Here is a 20,692-nt window from a genome sequence, read left to right as displayed (position 1 = left end):
ATTTCTTCTTGGTTTCTCCTCCCCCGTCTTAGTGTACATATGATAGATTGAATGGAGAATATCTTTGGACTACAAATTAGTCGTTTTTTGTGAGCAAAGAAAAAAAAATGAAGGTGTTGAATGTGTCAGCCTGTTTCTTCCATATTGTGGCAGCTCAAGTACAAATTATTTCCTGGCTGTAGATACGCATGCCAATGCTCTCTCTCTCTCTGTGTGCTCTTTGAAGGCAAGTTTTGCATAAATTGTTATGAGACAGCTTTGGAAGAAACAGCTTACAAGTCTTGGCATTTTTTGAGCGAAATCAGTCTCGTGGTGAAATCTGTGCTCGTTTGCAATAGGGAGCTCTAACTAGTGGAGGTGTTCATTTTGCTTGCTTGTACATGAATATATACTAGTGGATAAAAGGGGTAATCCAGGCAATGTCGTGTTATTTCTCCTCCGTGTACCTGTTTCGTGGTGTCCCAAGGTGCATGTTGCTACATGGGAGGCTAGGAGAAGGTGATTTTTATTTCTAACCACTCTTTTTTTCTAGGATTATTGCAAAGGCATTTCAAGTGAGCGAAATCGAAAAGGCAAACACTTGTAGATGAAAACAAGGTTCTGATAAGTGCCTTTTGTGTTTCGTTAACAGTTGTGCTTCAGTTTGGCTGCATGTTATTGTGCAAAAAGAGAGAAAAATGTATGTATAGATGTCTTGGGTGGAAAGCAAAGACACCGACCACTTTCATGCACACGAGAGATAGCCAGAGTGTGAGAAAAATGATTCACAGAAAAGTTAGTTTGCACTGTTCTTTGCTCTCACAAGCTGCATTGTAATCAGTGCTTTAGAGGTGCAAAATTTTATTTTTAATACCATAGATTTTTGTAAGTCTTGTGATTGAAACCTGTAGTAGTGCATTATCCTAGGTGAGAGCAAGTAGGTTTCGTCCTGCGTTAATAGTAGCATGCTTTTCTCGTATTTTTTCTCTCACTTGTCCCAGCTCGTCGCATGGCTTCCTTGAGGCTTCTTTGCATTCAAGAGTTAAGCGAGGCATGCAATGAGACCAGGAAGCGCATGTTTAGTGGATTTCCAGATATTCAAAGTAACCGCACATAAAGCTAACGCTTGAGTAACATCAGTTCAGCTCTGCCCCCCACGCTCCTCCTGCTAGGCATGGGAGGAACTGTCTCGGAAGTGTGGTCTAAATAACCTAACTTTACCGATGTCCACAGGCGTGGACACTAAACATTGGTGGACGCTCTAATGAGTTCTGCATTGCTCCAGTGTCCAGTTTGTTTGGGAACTGCACGTAGCAGTGACTAGCTGTGCGTTCAATGTTTATACCAAGTTTATGATTGGGAGAGTTATATAAACCACTCTTAAGTAGCAGCTAAGTACACATTGAATTTCCTTAACAATAATTGAAATGTGCGGTGCTTTGGTGTCTGGTAACCTTCCCTATGACTGTGCTCTGTTATACAACAGCTTCATTGTATGCAAGTGGAAGAGAGTTTGACTTGTACCCTAGAACAGGATGCTTTTGGGATGCATATAATCCAGCGTATTGCGACTTATTTACCGAATAGTTTGTCTTGACATGTCAGAGAGCAGTGCTGGTGTCGGCTCTGCTTTGTAGTTTTGTCAGGGGTGTGCATGAAAAATGTCGCCGTGTTTTTGCCTCGGTCCTTGAAGTCTGCTGGGAGCAAGTGTTTTCACAAGTTTTTAGTCTGCCCAAGCACGACTTAATGCCCAAGGCTTTTCATACTTGAACCTTGGTTTGCCTGGTGGTGTATTGATCTATAAGCGATGTGCACAGGCCGGCAGCCAAGAAAACTGCTGTGGTTTGCCACTGTTGTCGATCTAGCAGAGCGTCTCTCTCATCCCGTCTACTGGGATGTCTTCTCAAGTGCGAGGTCTTGAGAAGGAAAATAATTCAGGTACCGCTTTGAGCATACCACTTTGCAGTGTACAGATTTCACTCATTTTACATGTGCTCATTCATCACATTGCCCTATTGTACATCCTATGTGTTTCTCCTCTTCTGCTCCTTTTTTTGTTGTTGTTGCTGCTTCATACTGTGTTTATTCTGTTCAAAGACCAAAATAATTTGCATGCTTTGTCTATTTGCCTGAGCAGATTTACAATAAAAAATTATCTAAGCAAGTTTGCTTTCTTGCTTCGTGCACATCTTTCAATGGGCTCAGACACCTTGTGGCGATCTTTGCTTCATCTTAAGTGAACTGCCCGAGTTATTTCTCTCATTTGAGCGACGGTTTACACGGAGTGGTGTTTACAGTGTTCGTACATAATCTACCTCTTTCACAAGATGCGCCACCGAAACTGAAACAGGTGAGAAAATAAATTTTAGCAGTCGTAGGCGAATATCACATGGTGATCAGTGTACAGTAATGTCTTACGCACCATTACAAAGGATAAAACAAACCCAAAAATTGGGTGTCTATACTTCTTCAAGATGAAATTGCCATTTTTCCAGAAAAAGAAAGGCATTACGCAGCATTTATTGACTTGTTTTGAGATCACAAGTGCAGGTAAAGCATGCTGCATTAACAAAAGCAGGTGAAGCTGCACAAAATGTGTCGTGTAGAGGATACAGGAAAAGCAGTAGCATATAGGGAAATCGAGTCCGACACCCACTAGCTGCCCATGACCGACACAGCCCAGTGAGCAAGCTCGGTTGGCAAGGATGACGATTTGTGCACCACTTCGTGCACCTGTGATGGATCGACCAGCAGCTGCATGAGCCGGAACTCGTACTGCACGTTGGCCAGGCTTCGGGACACTGGCTGCACAAACTCCAGTGCCTCCAGCTGCTGGAATGCCTGCAAGATCAGAGGAAGCAAAAGACCTCTCAACACCATGTAGCACTCACTGAGCCTTAAAAGTTCTAGGTCGCTTGCTCGAGTTTCGATCTACAACACTCAAGTGCACTGCATGCCATGCAAATGTGACGTGGCCGGATGTGGCAGTGGGAGCTTGTGACAGGTATGCGGGGGTCAAAAGGGGACATTGCAAACAACACCACACAGCTACTGTCTTGAGTAAAAATTATTCTCTGGCTCGTACTGGGTATGTTAATGTTTGTACAGCAGCAAAAAAAGAATTACAGCCAATTTAGTCAAATTGGCCAAATGCAAAGTATGTGCATGGCACTGTGCTTTTCAAGGTCTTCAAGCAAAGGTTGGATATTGGGTACTTTACTGATAGTACAGGATAAACCATTTAAAGCACCTTAAGAGGGCAATGCGATAACTGTGTGTTTTGGATCCAATGCACATGGATGGATGTTTGTGAAGACATGCTGTGCAAAGCATGAAAGAGTAGCAGTTAACGAGGATGGTCGGCTGCAGTGATAGCATAGCGCTCTCAAGCAGTGACCAGTGAAGCTGAACTGTTTGCACCATCATAAGTTCAAAACTTAGGTTGAGCGCGGTATGGCCATGTTTATTTCTTTCTGCGGGCCGCAAAGGTCAAAGACAAATCAGCTTCAGACATTGGGTTTTTGTGAGAATGCGAAAGGTCATCTATGGCACAGAGGACTTAGTGATTTTGTCTCCAACCTGATCCAAACTCATGACGCCCATGCTGAGAAGGACTGGTTCCTACCATTTTGAAGTGAATGGCTGTGCAGCAAGGCCTCTGGAATTCAGTTCAGTCGTGTCCGACTCTTCGTGACCCTGTAGACCATGTCACGCCACGCTTTCCGGTCTCTCACTATCTTCCTAACATCACATAACTTCATCTGCAGTGCTTCGAGGATGCCATCTAACCATCGCGTTCGCTGCCTACCCCTTCTCCGGCGACCCTCAACCTTTCCCAACATCAAATCTTTCTCCAGCGACTCCTCCCTTCTCATCAGATGACCAAAGTAGCTGAGCTTTAACTTTAGAATTTGACCCTCCAATGAGCAGCCAGGGTTTATGATCGACAATATCGACTGATTTGATCTTCTGGCAGTCCAAGGAACTCTCAAGAGTCTTCGCCAGCATCACAATTCAAACGCGTCAATTCTTCGGCGGTCAGCCTTTTTCACAGTCCAACTCTCGCATCCATACATCACAACTGGAAAGACCATAGCACGAGTTATACGGATCTTGGTTGGCAGACTAATGTCTCTGCTCTTTACTAGGCGGTCAAGGCTAACCATTGCTCTCTTTCCCAGAAGCAGGCGTCTCCTAATTTCATGGCTGCAGTCTCCTTCCAAGGTAATCTTGGAGCCCAAGAAGAGAAAATCTGTCACAGCTTCCACTTTTTGTCCATTGATGCTCCAGGACTTGATAGGGCAAGACGCCATGATATTTGTCTTTTTAATGTTCAGTTTAAGCCCAAACTTCTCACTCTCTTCTTGTACGTGCATCAGAAGTCTGTTGAGTTCCACTTCACTTTCTGCCATTAAAGTGGTATCATCCGCATATCTAAGGTTGTTGATAAGTTTTCCAGCAATCTTCACTCCAGCTGAAGACTCGTCCAGACCGGCTTTCCTCATGATGCACTCTGCATATAGGTTAAATAGGCAGGGCGATAGTATGCAGCCTTGCCTCACTCCTTTCTCAATCGGAAACCAATCAGTAAGACCATGCCCAGTTCTGACTGTGGCCTCTTGTCCTTCATACAGGTTCCTGAGGAGACAGATGAGGTGAATTGGAACTCCCATCTGTTGGAGAGCTTGCCACAATCTGCTGTGATCTACGCAGTCAAACGCTTTCGCATAATCAATAAAGCAGAAGTAGGTGGGTTTCTGGAACTCTCTTGCTTTTTCCATGATCCAGCGAAGGTTGGCAATTTGGTCTCTAGTTCCTCTGCCCTTGCGAAACCCAGCTTGCACGTCTGGAAGCTCCTGGAACAATATCTTTGATTGTCTTATACAGAGCTCTTGTGTTCCTTAATTGGCTGTTGTCCTCAACTGCTTGGCACTGTATGTTCAGGAAGGCATTCTTATCTCTCCTTGCTATTTTCTGAAAATCCGCATTGAGAACCTTGTATCTTTCTCTTTCCCCCATAACTTTTGCCATCCTCCTTTCCTCAGCTATTTGCAAAGCCTCTTCAGATAACCAGTTTGCTTTCTTGCATTTCTTTTGCTTTGGAACTACCTTAGTAGCAACTTCTTGTATTATATCACGAACATCAGTCCACATCTCTTTGGGCTCTCTGTCTTCTAGCTCTAATTCTTGAAATCGATTCCTCACTTCCACAGCATATTCTAATGGAATTTGATCCAGATCATACCTGAAAGGCCTTCTAGTTTTCTGCGTTTTCTGAGGAAAACGCAGAAAACTCTGGAAACCGCACCTGAAATTTGGTGTTGATGGACGCAGTTTACTTGTGAAATCAGCCACTGATAGTGACACCTATACTTCGTTTTTCCATCTTTTCTAGTTTAATAAAAGCTCCGTACTTGACATGTCATCAGAATTCCATTATCTATGAATACAAGGCAACTTGTCCTTAGTGCTCCTTTGTCTCGAAGGTACATGTAGGCTACTAGAGACACTGTAGTGAAGAGCTCTGGACTAATTTCAACCACCTGAGGTTCCTAAATGTGCACCACTGGCTTTGCACTGCACATGGGAGTTTTTTGCATTTCACCTCTATCGAAATGTGTCTTCACTCGGCAGGTAGTTTGCGGCTGTAGTAGCAGTATGACAATGACAAAGATAAAATATGACGAGTCTCATTTCTTCACATTGGTGCCAGACGATAATAAAGGGACAATGAAAGAAACCCTATCCAATTTTTTTCCCAGTAAAATTCGATTGTTTCGCCTTTTGTGGCTTACGTTCATGTTTATTTGGCAGCGAGATGCATATTCAATGTCGAAAAATGGAATTTTCAAACAGAATACATCTTTTCCCCACCACTCAGTTCAAAATTGTGACAAAATTGTGACATCAATAGAGAAACGGACTTTGTGGACCACCATTTGGCAGTGAATTGCTCCAGTGTGGCTTAGCCTAGGAGGAACACCACTGACAGAATTATATTTAGCTTCTGCAAACAGCTGCAAGCAGCACCATTTGGATTTCCATTCTGGCCTTATCTAGCCTAGCCCTGCTTTCAATGAATGCAGTAATCTGCTCACACAGGCTACCTTCAGTTTACATTCTCAATGTTCTTTTGTAAGCTACCTTTAGTAAACATTTCCTGCTTATGGCTAGAGAGAGTAAGAGATAGAGCCACCTCACTTGAATGAACCAACAGTATGCAGCACGCTACAGAATTATAATAGTTCTTGGTGTGTTGAAATAATGGTAGCAGACAAATAGCAGGAGGCAAAGAATTGGTTCTTGCTGCCACGCCGTCCGTAAATCCTTTTGCACCTGCTTATCGGAGCATGTATATATAGTTTATTATTCGCTCTCAAAAGCTTCTCTTTACAGCTGTGCTAGGAATTGAAGCTGCTGCTCGCTTGCGTAGCCATACTCGCAGAGGAAACACATTTTAGCTGACAGCCTTTTTTCTTGAGCTGCTGAAGAAAGCTCTAATTTCACTACATTTAATGCTTTTTTCAATGAATATGTGTCTAATTATGCAAATAAAGTCTGAAAAAGGATATCAATGGCTACACCAGTTGTGTTTCGTGCACAGGACATGGACATGCAGACTGCTCCATTTGCCATGTCTGGAAGTGTAGATATGACAAAATATGACATTTTCTTCAAGCTGGTGTATTTGGTTTCTGAGAGTGGCCTTTTCCACCGCACGATGGCGCAATTAATGAGTGCAACCTGCTCCTCGTCACTGCAATCTTTTTCAACAAGGCAAGCATGTCAGTGGATGGCATAATAACAGCAACTTGAAGTAGCTTTAAATGCCCCTTTGGGGGGCCGGAGCACACAGGGGAATTGTGAAAAGCACATGTGCAAAAGTTCGAATGGGTAAAGTGATGAGTTGAAGACAGTGGAGTGGAAACAAAAGATAGCAGTCACCAAGTCAGGTTAAAGACGACAGCTTCGACGTTTTAAAGTGCACACAGGTTTCTTCTTTGCAATGACAGAAGGTAGTTGTCTATTTTAATACAGTGCAGACCACTTGCAACGTAACCGCTTAGAGTGCACGACCGGCTATAACATGGTTTATGCCTGCCACTGCTCCGCCTCCCATAGGACTCAATGTAAAGTCATACCACTGCACAAAGGCTGCACAAAGCGAAATACCGGTTATAGTGCAGCTACATTCATTACATTCTGATTGCAATTTTCTTTTAACTGGTGTTCAACTTTTGTCTTCAGTCTGTTACCCGCTTTTTTTCGCCCTTTCCAAGACGTGCAAAATATCCAGTATAGTTTGGCAGGCTTGATTAACTAGAAAACTACATTCTGCGTGCGGCTTTACAACAGCCTGTGAAGAAAAGTCTTCAGTGACATGGCTAGGCGAATGCAGAGAACTTTTACTATTGTCAAGGCTTTCTACTGAGCCTACACGCTCGTAGTCTATCCCGACTACTATGCCGTCAGTAGAGCTTCTTCAACGGCGTTTTCTGAACCATCGCATTCCTCTGTTTTAGAGGAGGTGTTGTCCGACTGTACATTGTCCTTTTGCATGTAGCAGAGATCTATGAAACACCGTTGCAACTGCAGTTGGAAGCAGGAGCATCACCTTGATATTCCTTTCGTAGCCATTCCTGCAGAGACCTGTAACAGGCTCGCACATGCTTCTTTTTTCCAATTGCCCTTGGTGTGAAATATTCTCGAGCCACATTTCCCGACAGTGCACGTCGCAAGGAAACTCATGATACTTTATGGTGGGGTCCTTTCTTACGTTTGTGTCACAGAGCGGCACACGGCAGTTGCACGGCCTTGCGCCGCATGCATGACCCTGGTCGCCACACGTGAGCGCAGCACAAAAAGCAAATGCATCCCGCCTCAACATAAACGAGCTTACACATGCGCACACAACAAAGCTGGCGCTGACCACGCAGACACAAGGCGATTGCGCCCAGAAAACAAGCAAGTCGCGCGCTGAGAGCTTGCGGTCCCAGTGGCGACACGTCCCTGAACAGTAGCGCCCTCCGCAGAAACAGCAGGCGCAACTGTAAACTCTGCAAGGACATGCTTGCCCATTGACGGTGCCATGACGAAGCAGGATGCACCTAGTGCGCTTCCATCGAGCGGCGGCGGTCCTGCTTTCAGCCTACACTCTGTGCGATTGCCGAGGAGCCTGGTAGCAAACATTATGCATTTATTGTATTTACTAGACGACGAACAAACTTTTTTGCCCAGAAAATGTAAAAAAATCTAGTGGGTGTATCTTTAGCATGCAGTAAAATGTTATGAAAAAATTGGTGCTTTTTGAGGGTCAAGGTAAGAGGCGCATTCATTAAACGAGTACTATCCATTATGCAAGTAAATGAGATGGGTACTGCATTGCTCCTACCCTTTAAGTGGAAGAAAAAACCACCCAAACAAAGAACCACTGTGAGCTAGTAGCTCACCAGAACTTATAAATGGGGGCTGGTTTCACTATTGACGGAGAGTTACTCTCTGAACAAGCTTTTGTTCCAGCTAGACCACCAATCACCACGAATGATGCAAAGGGTCACAATTCACAAAGTGGCATTACAGCTCTAATTTGTCGCCACCCCTCGACTCAGGCTTGCATAGTCTCAACTGAGCCAGGGACCAGTGCCTGGCAGGTCGTGCTTTGGCAAAGTTTACTGTGATAAGTCAGACAGGGAAGCAACACATGCGTTGGCTACAATATGGGGACGAGCTATGGGCTTATCGTACGCTGTGGCAGCAGTGTGTGACTGTGGCTCACTGAAATAACTGGCTTTCCTTCGAATCGTCTAGTGGTTCATGCCTCAATTCTCCTTGTAATAACAAGCTGGCCAGCTCTGTTGCCTGACGGCATGAGTGCTTTTTTTTAAAGTGCCCTCCTGACTACTTCCCGGGATAATTGTAATAAGGGAGGGAGGGATACTCTCTTGTCTGTGTGTATCACTGGTGCCGCCACCCTTAGAGCATGAGTAAAAGCCATTTGTTTATTTCCATAACAGTGGTATTTTTGCCACAGCTCTTCCTTCACCTTCATGCCATACCTTCAATTTGAATCAGCAAAAACCTGATGCAATCGAAGCAGCTGCTTCACTTCCAAAGATTGAAGCCAGAGCCTTTGTCAAAAGTTTAGACTGAGTCAAAGCGGAAGCTCGGGCAAGTTGGTACAACGTATAAAGAAAGGCAAACCAGTGCAAAACATGGAACGAAAGGTAGAAAACCACTCACAATGCATGCTGTGTGTCATTTTCCACCTTTCATGCCATGTTTTGAGCTGACTTACCCTTTTTTTTTTCTTTTTTTTTTTTAAGTTTAGAGCCCAAGTGCTTTGCTTCAAAGTCATGCCACCAGGCTTTTACAGCATTGATGGAAGTTTTAACATTTACAGGGACAACTGTTAAATGTGATTGTCAGTATATAAGCATGACCATTATTTTCAACAATAGATGGAAAGCAAGATAGTATACAGGCTTGTTAAATGAAATGGTACCACTTGAGGAGAGAAGCATGCTTTTTATGCCACCTTAAAGTTCTAGCACAGAGCTATGAAAAACGTCACAGTACCTTCATCACCACTGGCTTGCTTGTTTCCAGTGATGATTTTCCAGTGGCAAACTTTATAAACTCTGCAAAGGTAATGAAAAAAACTACGGTAAATTTGTTGTGTATATAACACACGCTCACACAGCAAGCCATCTGTTGCAGGAGTTCACAGGTCTCTTGGTGTCATGCGGCTACTCCTACCCTATGAAGCCGGGCCGACACCGACACACGCATTTCGGCTAAATAAAAATTACAGAAATGTCATAAGGGCAGCTTCAGCCTAACAGTGTCAAGGCACGAGGCATTTCACTCCTGGGAAGCTGAGCACAGAGGAAACCTTACAACACGTGCACACCAAGCCCCACCACTGGAGATAGAGCACTACACCTAACAAACTCAAACCACTAGGCCACCGCTGTGGTTCAAAAGCAAATAAACATTCTGCAATGTGAAGAGAATAAATGTTTTTCCATCCCCAAACAGTACCAAGCCTTTGTTTCACTTTTACTTTCAAAATGGCATACGATGTACTCATCAATGAATAAGATTTGAGGAGCGCTGTTCCGATGAACTTAGCTCAAGTGCAGCACCCTGTGTCTCAAACAAGATTTACAGGAGGCAGGTACAGGCAACATGGCAGACTGTTACACGCAAGGCTTAGAGTCTGTTTAGTAAGCCGCGTGTTCTTGGAAAACAAAAGTACCGAAAAAACCCGCGTATAATGCGAACCTGCATATAATACGAGGTGTAATTTCGGGATAGCAATACCGGAAAAAAGAGTTTTCATCCGTACATAATGCGAGCGAAGAAAGATCAGCAAAAGTAATTTATTCTCAAGTAGCAGAGCCTCTGCGTTCCTTGGAATGCTTTGAGGGTTTTTCTGAGCATATGTGTCTACAAATTTTTCAACTTCACCCTTTCTTAGCCCAATTATACCGTGGTTACTCATAGCAGGGTGTTTCGCTACATAGCCTGTCATTATTATTTTGAATCTGGGTATCTTTCTTGAGGAATCACATGTCCGCATGCATGCAAGACAGGTAGGGACAAAAACCAAAATTTATGCTATTATGCAACAACTTTGACACAAGAAGATGCAACAGCACTTCCGCCTGAAAGTTACAGTCAACAGGGAACAGCTTTCTAGCGTGAACTCTGAAAAAAAACAGAGCCATGTGATGATGAGCTTACAGGGGCCTATAACTGAAAATGCAGGAGCAATGGCTGTCGCCAACTGAATCTGGAGTCTCTGTTGTGAACCCAAATAAAAAAATTCTTGGTTCCTTTCCCGTCCTATTTCAGGCAACTGCAAGCGCTGGCGCTAATGTAGTCGATGACCAAACTATGTCTTCACTGTGTGGATAAAAGCTATGCCTAAACACCTGTGGAGTACATGGAGCAAACAGTCCAGTCAACAAGCGAGTGGCCTAGTTAGGAAACTTGTTTTGCCAAATACAGCCAACAGCAACCTATATCAAGTAAAGCAACAAGTAGCTACTTATGGTATTACATATGGTGGCAGCAAACATTAGACGCAAAGTTTGTGTGTGTGTCCCACACTGCGATGCTGGTGAATCTGCCCAGTGAAGACTTGCAACTATTTCAAGTATGCAGTTAGATGAAGTTGCATTAGCCATCCACTTGTAAGAGACCAAGGCTTTTCTCACCTTTATATACCATCTCAAAGTTGAACGGCTCCCCATCATATATTTTTGTCAGGTGAACCATAGCAATGACAAGAGACAACTCCAGCATAGACAGTCCTGAAAGAATCAAGTGCAGCTCATAAATGTGAGAGAAACGTTGCCTTAAAGAAATCTCTAACCACCAACAAAAAAAAAAAAAAATTAATAAAACAAAAACAAAGAGGAGCACTTGTTAGAAAAATCACTTTTCGCTGCACTTTCCCAACATAACTTGCATCAGTTTTTTTAAATTTGGTCACTAATGACGGATGAATCAATCCACGTCCCTCCAACGAAAATACCCAGAGGCCAGGTTTCAGTAGTAGCAAGACATGAGGTAAGAAATGGAACAAGTGAAATTTGTCAGCTGCCTGCCAACACTTCTGCTGGATTGCACATAACAAGCCTGTTTGTGCTCCAGTACAATGGCTTTTTTGCAAACGCAGCAGTTTACCTGCTCTCTTCATGAGTGACATAAAATGGTGCAGTGAAATGGCATCTTCAGCTTGGAAGCCTGGTACCAACACATCTAGCAACAGACTCAGTCACAATGCTTGGAAGTGCCAGTGTTCACCACGTATTGTCCAAAGCACACTGCCCGAAACCCCAAGATTTGAGAAAACAATGAGCTAGAGTACCTTAATGCTTAACAGAGAAACTGGCCACGACAGTTTGTTCTCCGTGCAGTTCTTTAATGGAAACTCAAGCTGTAAAGGTTGCCAACAGCATGTCTTCTTATGGCTTCTGGAAATTTGTCAAGCATACTCAGCGCAATAACACACACGGGGGAAAAACTTGAAGTGCAGTAGTAATGCATCCCAGTGCTAAGATTTCCAATGACAACAGTGAAAGTAAAGTATTGCTAATGACCCATCAATTGTGACCCAGACATCACGAAAGCCATTAACGAAACCTTTAGCTCAAGTTGTAATAAAAAAAGCCTCCAAACAAATCACTGCACCTTTCAAGAGGGCCACGTTGGAGTCCTCAAGCTGCTGCCTCTGAGACTCGAGGAGGTGTACAGCATCCAGCCTTGGATTATCTTGGCAAAGACGCATCACCGGAAACAGCTGAGGAAACAAAGACAATAGAGAACAGAGCCCTTAACTGCCATACTAAGCAGTGCCAGCATGAGTTGCCCTAAAAGCTACGCTGCACGGTACCTTCCAGCTTTCACTCTTTGAGTCTAGTTTTTCTCTATAATAAAGGGGCCCTGCAATACTAATTCTCCAGTAAATAGTTTTTGCATGCATCTCGTAGAAGCTGCGAGTTATCTGCACTTAAAATTTGAATATCACGGTCTTCGTGGCTTTCTCCCGCCTTCCACCTCTTTTTGCAAGCTCAAAGGCCCAAGCTCCTTTACAAACCCCACTCATACAGCTCCACCCCTAGGCTGCTGATAAACACTAGGCAGCGGACATTCCCCACATGCCAACATGACGTGGCTGACTGGCCGCAATCAGAGCTATCTGAAAGAATCTGAACCATCGCCATTCCTTAACCACCATACACATATGGCGGGTGCGAATTTGAAAAATTCACTGGAAAGGGCTCGCCAATTTTCGAGTGCAATTGTGGGTTTTCTGCTGCGTGTAAAGCGCATTGTTAGTGATTGCATGAATTTGTGTATGATGCTCGCAAGTTGTTGCAAGGCCCCTTTGCATTTTCCCTTATTTTTCATCAAATCATACAGCTATGCAAAGTAATAAATGCAGCTCAGATCCAAATATATGCAGAATTTGTTATATTTTCCACCAAACCTGTCGAAGACACAAAACAACAATATATTGCAAGTGCACGGTGTGAAACAGCTCTATTAGTAGGCTTACATATCCGAAGCATATGGCACATATATGCACAAACAGTTTGAATCATAATATACTGCAGTGGTGGCCTGGTGGTTTGAACACCTGTTTCATATGATGGAGGCACAGGGTTTGAACCTCAGTTCTGACGGACACTTATTGCTTTCCAATGGATACACTTCCCACTGGACTCATGCTTGGCCCCTCTAGAGCGGAATGAATGACAAAAAATCTTCGACCCCACACTAAGTAGACCAAAAACACCGCGTGCCACAGCACTCTTTGGCCAAAACTGACCCTGATCCATTAAAACTCATTAGGTATTTTGTGCAAGCATATTTTAGCTGCCGTTAATGCAGCCATATGTGCCAAACCCATACGCTAGATGGAACATTTCAAATAAGGATTTTTCCACCAAGTGTTGTCATGCTAGCAGGGTTTAAGAGCTGAAAATAAAAGCATAGGACAAAAAATAAAAAGGGGTGCTGGAGAAGAACGGAGCACGGAACAGAATCAATGCATACCAGCAGATACTGCATGGCCCGAATATCCTTGTTAGTTGAGTACAGTCTTTGCATTGCTGTCCTCACAGAACCTTCTTGGGCAAATACCTGTAAAAGAAATTGCCCTTCATGAAAGTGGGAATGCAGAACACTGTACCTTAGTGCCATTAAGTTTATTTATTTCAGCACAATAGGTTCTGAATGGCATTACAGAGGGGAATGGGTTACATTACATGAGAGAAATAAGAGAAAAAAACGCAGCAGTTAGTATAGATGCAAATAATAAGCATCAATGTGGCTCGCACAAAACAGTAGGCCACGGCAAAGCAATAAAGCAAATTAGCAGCAAACAGCACAAAATTGAAGGAAACAAAAAAAGTAGCCGAGTATACTATGTGCAAAGCATAAAGGCAATTCTGCAAACATGTAGGAAAATATTGTTTCTCAAAACCATTAATCAGGTATGCAGTGAATAATTCCAATACAGAGAGCCATAATTAGCACTTAGCTGATCGACATAGGATTTTGGGTAAAAGCTGAGACACCCATTGCTACTATATTAAGCCATATATGTATGTGCTCTAAATTATGATGCTTTCCGTGTTGTCTGTTTATTAGTATGCTACACAGACAGTGAACTGGGTCATAAACCACAAAACTGGAAATTCCACTGTTAACCAAAAGGCACACGTGGAATTGTTACTTGTTCCAGCACATGTACCAGCAGCTTGGGAACCTATTTTTGTCAGATCCTAAACTCAGCCATGAGTAGTGTGCCATGTAAATGAAGAATTTATGTATTTTGATTCTACATCATTAATTTACTCTGTGAGCAGCCTATATGCATGCGGGTTATTGGCATTGTACCAAAAAAGTTCCTTTATGCGTGTTAAAATCTTAGTAAATCATCAACTTTGCAATTTTTCCTCTACTGATGTATGACCTGTAACTGTAAATGGCAATCGCTTGTGCTGAGCAGCAAAATGACATAACTCACAGACCATCGAATCAACCAAATTTACTGTGCAAATAAACAAGTGAGGTATATGCAAGATGCTAAATGCAGTAATTGCAAGCCCGTTATGACTTGAAGGAAAAGAACAGATTAAGCGGACAGAGAAAGTGTTATCAACAACGATGAACTTGCATTACTGAAGAAACAGCAATTGAGCATAAGAAACCCTCGTCTTGGCAGTAAAACAGTAGAATTCTTAAGTGAAGCAAGCACATCACTAGACTGACAAGTGGTAACTCTGCAAATGTGTCCATTGATATGAAGAGTACCGGCGTAACTTGGAGAGCACTTTCAGCCTACAAACACCAGTGATGCCCAAGGCTGTTTAGCTGTGCACTGGCAGCTGTTGCATACAAGACAGAATAACTCTTGTACAGCACCTAGTTAGTTATGACCCACTGCGTAAACTTCTTAAACACCCAATCATGTGCACAAGAATGACCTAAAGGGACCCTGTGGATAACTGCATCCAATTTTGTGTTCTTGGTAAAAATCAGTTATGCGGATCTTTTTCAGTATGCTGGTGTCTGTCAAGGGACAAAAATGAATAAAAAAAAGCATTTATTGCACAGAAAGTAGCATTTAAAAGTTTTCCCCACCACTCGATTCACACTTGTGAAGCTTACATCAAAAAGGACTCTATAATCACCATTCCGAAGTGAATGGAAATCGCCCGGCAATGGTGACATCCCTAATTCATGTGTAGGTATTTTCTAGCTTACGAGAGATTAGCTTTCAATTCGAGTGGTCTCTTTGAGACTACAACACGGTAATCTACTGATGCAGGCCAACTTCTATTTTTCTGCAGAGTCCCATTATGTAAGTTGAATAGCAATTTGCAAACACCAATTCAGTTGCCTGCAGCAAGTTACCGTTCGTGTTCTCAAGCCCTAAACAAAGCCTGGAAATTGTGGGCAAAAAAATAAAACATGTTTAAAAAATTTCAAAAAAGGCTGAAGCCAGAATGCCGGCTCTCTATACAGCCACGTTTAATGTCAAACTGGCAGCAACGTTAGTTAACATCGCCATTTTGAAGGTGAAAAGGATTTGCTATTGCATTCTAATGACATGGGTGCAACAGTTCTCAACTTTCTATATCTTTCACCAATCTTCCTAGCTGAACAAAAACATTTCAGTCAGGTTTCTGTACCAGCGTACTGCTTAGAGAACACAATTACACTACCTTTATCTTCAAAAGAGAGCAGCTAACTATCTCGAGAATGCTAATGCATCATACATAGCTTCTTCATAGGCAGTACAAGAGCTTTGTTAACTCAAACTGTACATGAAAATACTAGAGGTTGGTTTTGCACATGCATAGCCACAACGTTTCATTAACATTTTCTGCACTGCTTTTTTTGGGAAACATTTTTCTAAACTCTGGGGCCCAAAGAGAAAAAACAGGTAAAATGTAACTTGTTCCAAACAACTGAGTGAAGTATTTAAGAACTTGAAAAAAAAAAACATACATACCTACAGTGCAATACAACTAAGCCATTTAAAGTTTGGTACAAGTTCACAAACATCCTGTGATGTAGGGGACACAAACAAAGCACAATCATCCCTCAGAAGTAGGTTTTTCAGTTTCCTTCCAAGAGCTAGTATAACAACAGCATTTTCACTAGTTTCGGAAGCAGCGTGGCCACATAGTGAATGTAACCTTAGAAAGGTTCATTGATCACACCTTGACTGAGAGGTTCCATTCTTCCCTCAACTTCTTATTGGGAAAACTGGCAGGCAGCGACAGATGGTCAACCATGATGCCGAGGTATTCCTCAAAGTTGAAGTTGGGAAACAAATGCAGCTGGCGATGTGAGAACCGAGACTTCACCCTTTTCTCAAGCAGCTCAATGGCATCCTGGAAGTTTAAACAAAGGCTGTTAGCTCAATGCCATTGAAAGTTGGGCAGTAATGGCACTCTATAGTGTTCTTAGTGATTAATTAGAGTAATTTTAACGTCCCCTACAGTGCACTGGCAGCATGTGTACCTCCTTCTACTCCACATAACATTAATATTTGGGATCATGCTACCATGCACAGTCTTTATAATAGTGTTATCTTTATGGGAATAACCCCAGTATCACAAACTATTAACTGGCACGAGCAAGCACAGGACTTTATAGGTTGGTTGGTTGGTTGGTTGGTTTGTAGGGTTTAACGTCCCAAAGCGACTCAGGCTATGAGAGACGCCGTAGTGGAGGACTCCGGAAATTTCGACCGCCTGGGGTTCTTTAACTTGCACTGACATCGCACAGCACACGGACACCACTCCGTTTCGCCTCCATCGAAACGCAGCCGCCGAGGCCGGGATTCGATTCCGCTTTCTTGGGCACAGTAGTCAAGCGCCGTAACCACTGCGCCACCCGGACTTTATAGGTTGATAATAAATAGCAATACAATGCATAAAGCAGATTTTGCCTAAAATGAAAACAAAAATGGTTTGTAAAAAGGAAAATAAGTCTTCAAACACTGAATAAAAATAAGAACAGTTATGTAGGAAATTAAGGTATATCTAAACAGGCTACAAGTAGGAAACATGTCGCATGCGATTTGGATTTAGCAATAGGAAATTTATTTACTGCAACAGTGCTGGCAATGTGGACAGTTGAAACCCACTCAAGTAATATCAGCGCACAACTAAGAAAGACCTTTTTTGTGTAAAACCTAATTTTCTGTCAACCTGAGGCTTCTAGAAATTGTGTTAAATTTGGCCTCTGCCAGAAAACTGAATTCCCAAAGCATTTTTATTCATGAACGCATTTAACGTCTATGTTTTAGGGCCTCTCAGTATGTTCATCTGGAACAATCGGTTTCAATTTAAAAATGCTACAAAGAAAAAGCCTCAGCTTAGGTTGGCGTAGCGTCGAATGCACTTAAAAGTTGCATGGACATCAGCAGCAGAAAGGCACAGCAAATAGTCAGGCTTCTTAGCGCTGCGAGGTGAAAGCTATGAGGGTGCATAAATTTCTGTAGTAGTCTTGCTCAACAATTTCAGACATGACAGTACTTTTGTTTTTACTAAGAGCAGAAAAAAAATAAAAGCACCATTTGAAAAGCCAGCAGCTATCCTGAACCCACATGAAAAAAAATGGCCCATATGTCTCTACAAATAATTAACCCAACTTTATCATGACAACACCTTTCTGAATTTTGTTTTTTAGTTTTGATCATAAAGTTTCTTCTTCATACCAGCCTTGTGCAGGGAAATGTCACAGGTCGTTCAATTGTATTCAGTGATTATAAATAATAAAGAGTTCTTCTCAGCAATGAAATGACCACAATAATATGTCACAAGGCCAACAGTCATAACTCATAACACATAACACAATGTAACATAACATTATTCAAAACAGTCTTAACTCATCCTGTGAAATGAAAACTAGGAAATGAACTAGGAAGTTTGAAGCAAGCTATAGCCAAGGAACCGGAAAATGTTTCACTTCAGGTGGAAGCATTTCAGTTAGGCTATCATAATATCAAAACTTCATGATTTTTTAATATCCCAGTTGATCGTACGTTTTAATACACAAAAAAAATGCATAAAATGTTTCATTTAAATATCTTGATAGATTAAAAAGGCTAGAGGTGTTCACATATTGTAGAACATTAAAAAATAAAGTTCTGAGAAAAATAACAAAAAGAAGTTTTGAAAAGCCAGCAGCTATCCTGAACCCACATGAAAAAAAAAATGGCCCATATGTCTCTACAAATTATTAACCCAACTTTAGTATGACAACAGAAACCCCACTGGCCTGCATATAAAGTCACATGTGGCTGAAACACACCATGCTTACAGTCGGGCCCCTCTAATGAGTTTGCTTATTTTCCAGCTACAGTAATGAGCACATAAATGCAAAAATGTAGCCTTTATAGCTTGTTTGTGTAATCAGAGCATTTGATGTCACCACGAGATGGCTACTCGTGGCTAAATGTCTTCATTGTAAGAATTAATTGGAAAAGCCTGAACTGCTGAATAATATTTAAAAAAAAAAAAAAAGATTTCTATCTTAGTTTCATACCCCACCCCCATAAAAAAATTTCAGAAAATGTATAATACACATTACTTTCAAAAAGCAGACAATTTATAAAGAGTTGGGGGTGGAGCAAACTCCAAGCAAAAAATTGGTGATGGGACAACCATGCAGAATTCCATTTTTTTTTTTTTTTTTTTTCAGAGCTGAGATATTTGCGTAGACAGGAAAGCCCATTCCTAGAAACACGGATGCATGTGTTGTGGATTCCAAATGATAAAAAGAAGACTCAGAGCATTATTAAACAAGGTTCCCAATAGGGTCCTCCATTAGCCATTCTCAACTTGTATTTCATTTTATTTTGACTAAAATGAAAAAGAGAAAAGAAAAAGATGGTTACTTACAAGTCGACATGTGACACCAATAACCAGGATAGGTGCTTGCGCTGACTGAGCCACATCAAACAGATTGTACAGAAGTGTTTGATTCTTGTGGTAGCAAAACAAGTCAAACTCATCAACAATGAGGACAATCGTTTTACTCTGCTGGTCACCTAAAGTAAGAACATAGCAAAAAGCTTGTTATAACATTTGGTATAGCTGCAGCAATCAAAATCAAAGCCATATATTCTAGTGTGGAAACACAAACTCTAAAAAAGAAACAAACTGCAAAGTGAAAGCCCCTGCAGCGAGCAGAAGAAGCTATAACTGCCTGTAGCAGCATATTTAAGCATCACACTACCAAATACCCCTCAGCTTTGAAAATTGCCACTGAAGTTGTTAAAATTTTTGGCAACAAAAGCCAGTGACTGCCTAACTGCGAGACTAAAGATATTTTTTTTTTTTTTTTTTTGCTGAAAAATTGTAAGTGCAGGAGGCAACTTGTCAATCTCGAGTGTCCTTGAAGTTCAGTTTCTTAAAATCAATCAGGTCTAGACATTTATCTGACGTGCTCCATCAACAGTTCAAAGAAACCAGCTGAAACAAAGCTTTTCTTGATGCACTAAATATGGGAAAGAAATTCTTGTGATTCAGTACCTGATTTCAAGCATTCTAGTAGAAATGTAAGGTTCTCAGAAAAGCTTCCCTGAAAGATAATGAAGCAAAAAGAAAAAAAAATGCTTTCACTGGGTGCAAACAGACAATCAGCCGCAAAAATAAACAAAATTTAAAAAGAAAGCTTACAAACACTCTGTCACCCACAACATTTTCCAACTGCAGTTGACTTGTAATGTCTTTCAATGCAATCCTGTCATCTGTGTGAATTAAGCCTGTGAAAGATGCGCGGGAATATGAATCAGCGTACTTCTAAACAGTCGGGCAGCTGGTATTGTTTGTGTTTAAAAACTTATGTAGTCACTTACCATTAAGCTTAACAAGAAGAAAATCTGAATTGATGTTTTTTTGATGAGACACGCTGTCTAAGACAGCTAGAATCAGCTGCAAGGGAAGAAAATTATAGAATCCACACAGACACACACACAAAAAAAAGTTGTTGAAATTAAATATATCGAGGCAAACACTTCGCATCGATGAAAATGCATACAACTAGTACAATCGCCTGAAGTTGTTTCGTGTCAAAAGCTTATGGTTGTTTCCTGAAATAAATGTGAAGGCAACAACGCATGAAAAACGAATAACAAAATAATAAAAAGTGAAAAATACCGATGTTTTTCCACATCCTCTGGGTCCAACGACCAAAACAGAGTTGCTTTCGCCTAGCTTGACTGCTCTTGACAACAATTCTTCCAGCTGACTGCAGACGGATTGCAGCCGTAAATGTGGAAGAGGAGTGACCATGCGTAATAAAGGGCAATTATTTCAGTGTTTGCAGAGTTCACTAAGTACCGAGTTCAGTCATATAGGGACAGAACATAGCTCACCGTTTCTGCTCAGTGTAGAACCTCAATAGGTCTGGCTTCGCCTGAGTGTCGAGGTTTCTCAAGAGGCAATTTTTCACCTCATTGATCCAGTTAGCAGATGCTGAGTCTCCCGATGAAGCACTTTTTCTGGAGGCATTGCGGCCTGGTGTCATTTCACTTACCGACTTCTACAAACGTGCAAAGTGGAAGTGTAAGCAAACGCGCGCTCACGTTTGCTGCTCCCGCCGCCGATTGGTTTGGCTGGTTTGGCTACGTTCTCGAGTTGGCTATAAGGTTCTTGGCATGGAGTTTTTTGAC

At 42.0% G+C, this 20,692-nt stretch overlaps 1 protein-coding gene across 1 annotated transcript; it reads right to left on the bottom strand.

Annotated features, from left to right (window-relative positions):
- Positions 1–2,450: 2,450 nt before the first annotated feature.
- On the bottom strand, positions 2,451–20,653 carry Orc4 (origin recognition complex subunit 4). Its single transcript, XM_084607341.1, has 12 exons — positions 20,396–20,653; positions 20,178–20,268; positions 19,877–19,952; positions 19,698–19,783; positions 19,551–19,599; positions 18,918–19,066; positions 16,227–16,400; positions 13,549–13,635; positions 12,181–12,289; positions 11,202–11,297; positions 9,556–9,617; positions 2,451–2,820 (listed from the first exon to the last, which is right to left on the bottom strand). The coding sequence occupies exons 1-12, from the start codon at positions 20,545–20,547 to the stop codon at positions 2,635–2,637; spliced, it is 1,317 nt and encodes a 438-aa protein (XP_084463467.1). The 5' UTR covers positions 20,548–20,653; the 3' UTR covers positions 2,451–2,634.
- Between the last annotated feature and the right edge of the window lie 39 nt (positions 20,654–20,692).

This window comes from Amblyomma maculatum, chromosome 6 (assembly GCF_055883805.1).
Source record: "Amblyomma maculatum isolate TAMU_Amacu chromosome 6, ASM5588380v1, whole genome shotgun sequence".
Lineage (NCBI taxonomy): Eukaryota > Metazoa > Arthropoda > Arachnida > Ixodida > Ixodidae > Amblyomma > Amblyomma maculatum.
Note: the sequence above shows the minus strand (reverse complement) of the source record. Positions and strands in the feature narration are given on the sequence as shown.

Bases quoted from the DNA above. Each gene is read 5' to 3' on its own strand.
- Orc4 (XM_084607341.1), bottom strand. From the start codon at position 20,547: ATGACACCAGGCCGCAATGCCTCCAGAAAAAGTGCTTCATCGGGAGAC. The intron at 20,269-20,395 runs GTGAGCTATGTT...ATCCGTCTGCAG, and splicing joins TTCTACACTGAGCAGAAACG to TCAGCTGGAAGAATTGTTGT. The intron at 9,618-11,201 runs GTGAGAAAAGCC...TTACCTTTGCAG, and splicing joins CTTTGAGATGGTATATAAAG to AGTTTATAAAGTTTGCCACT.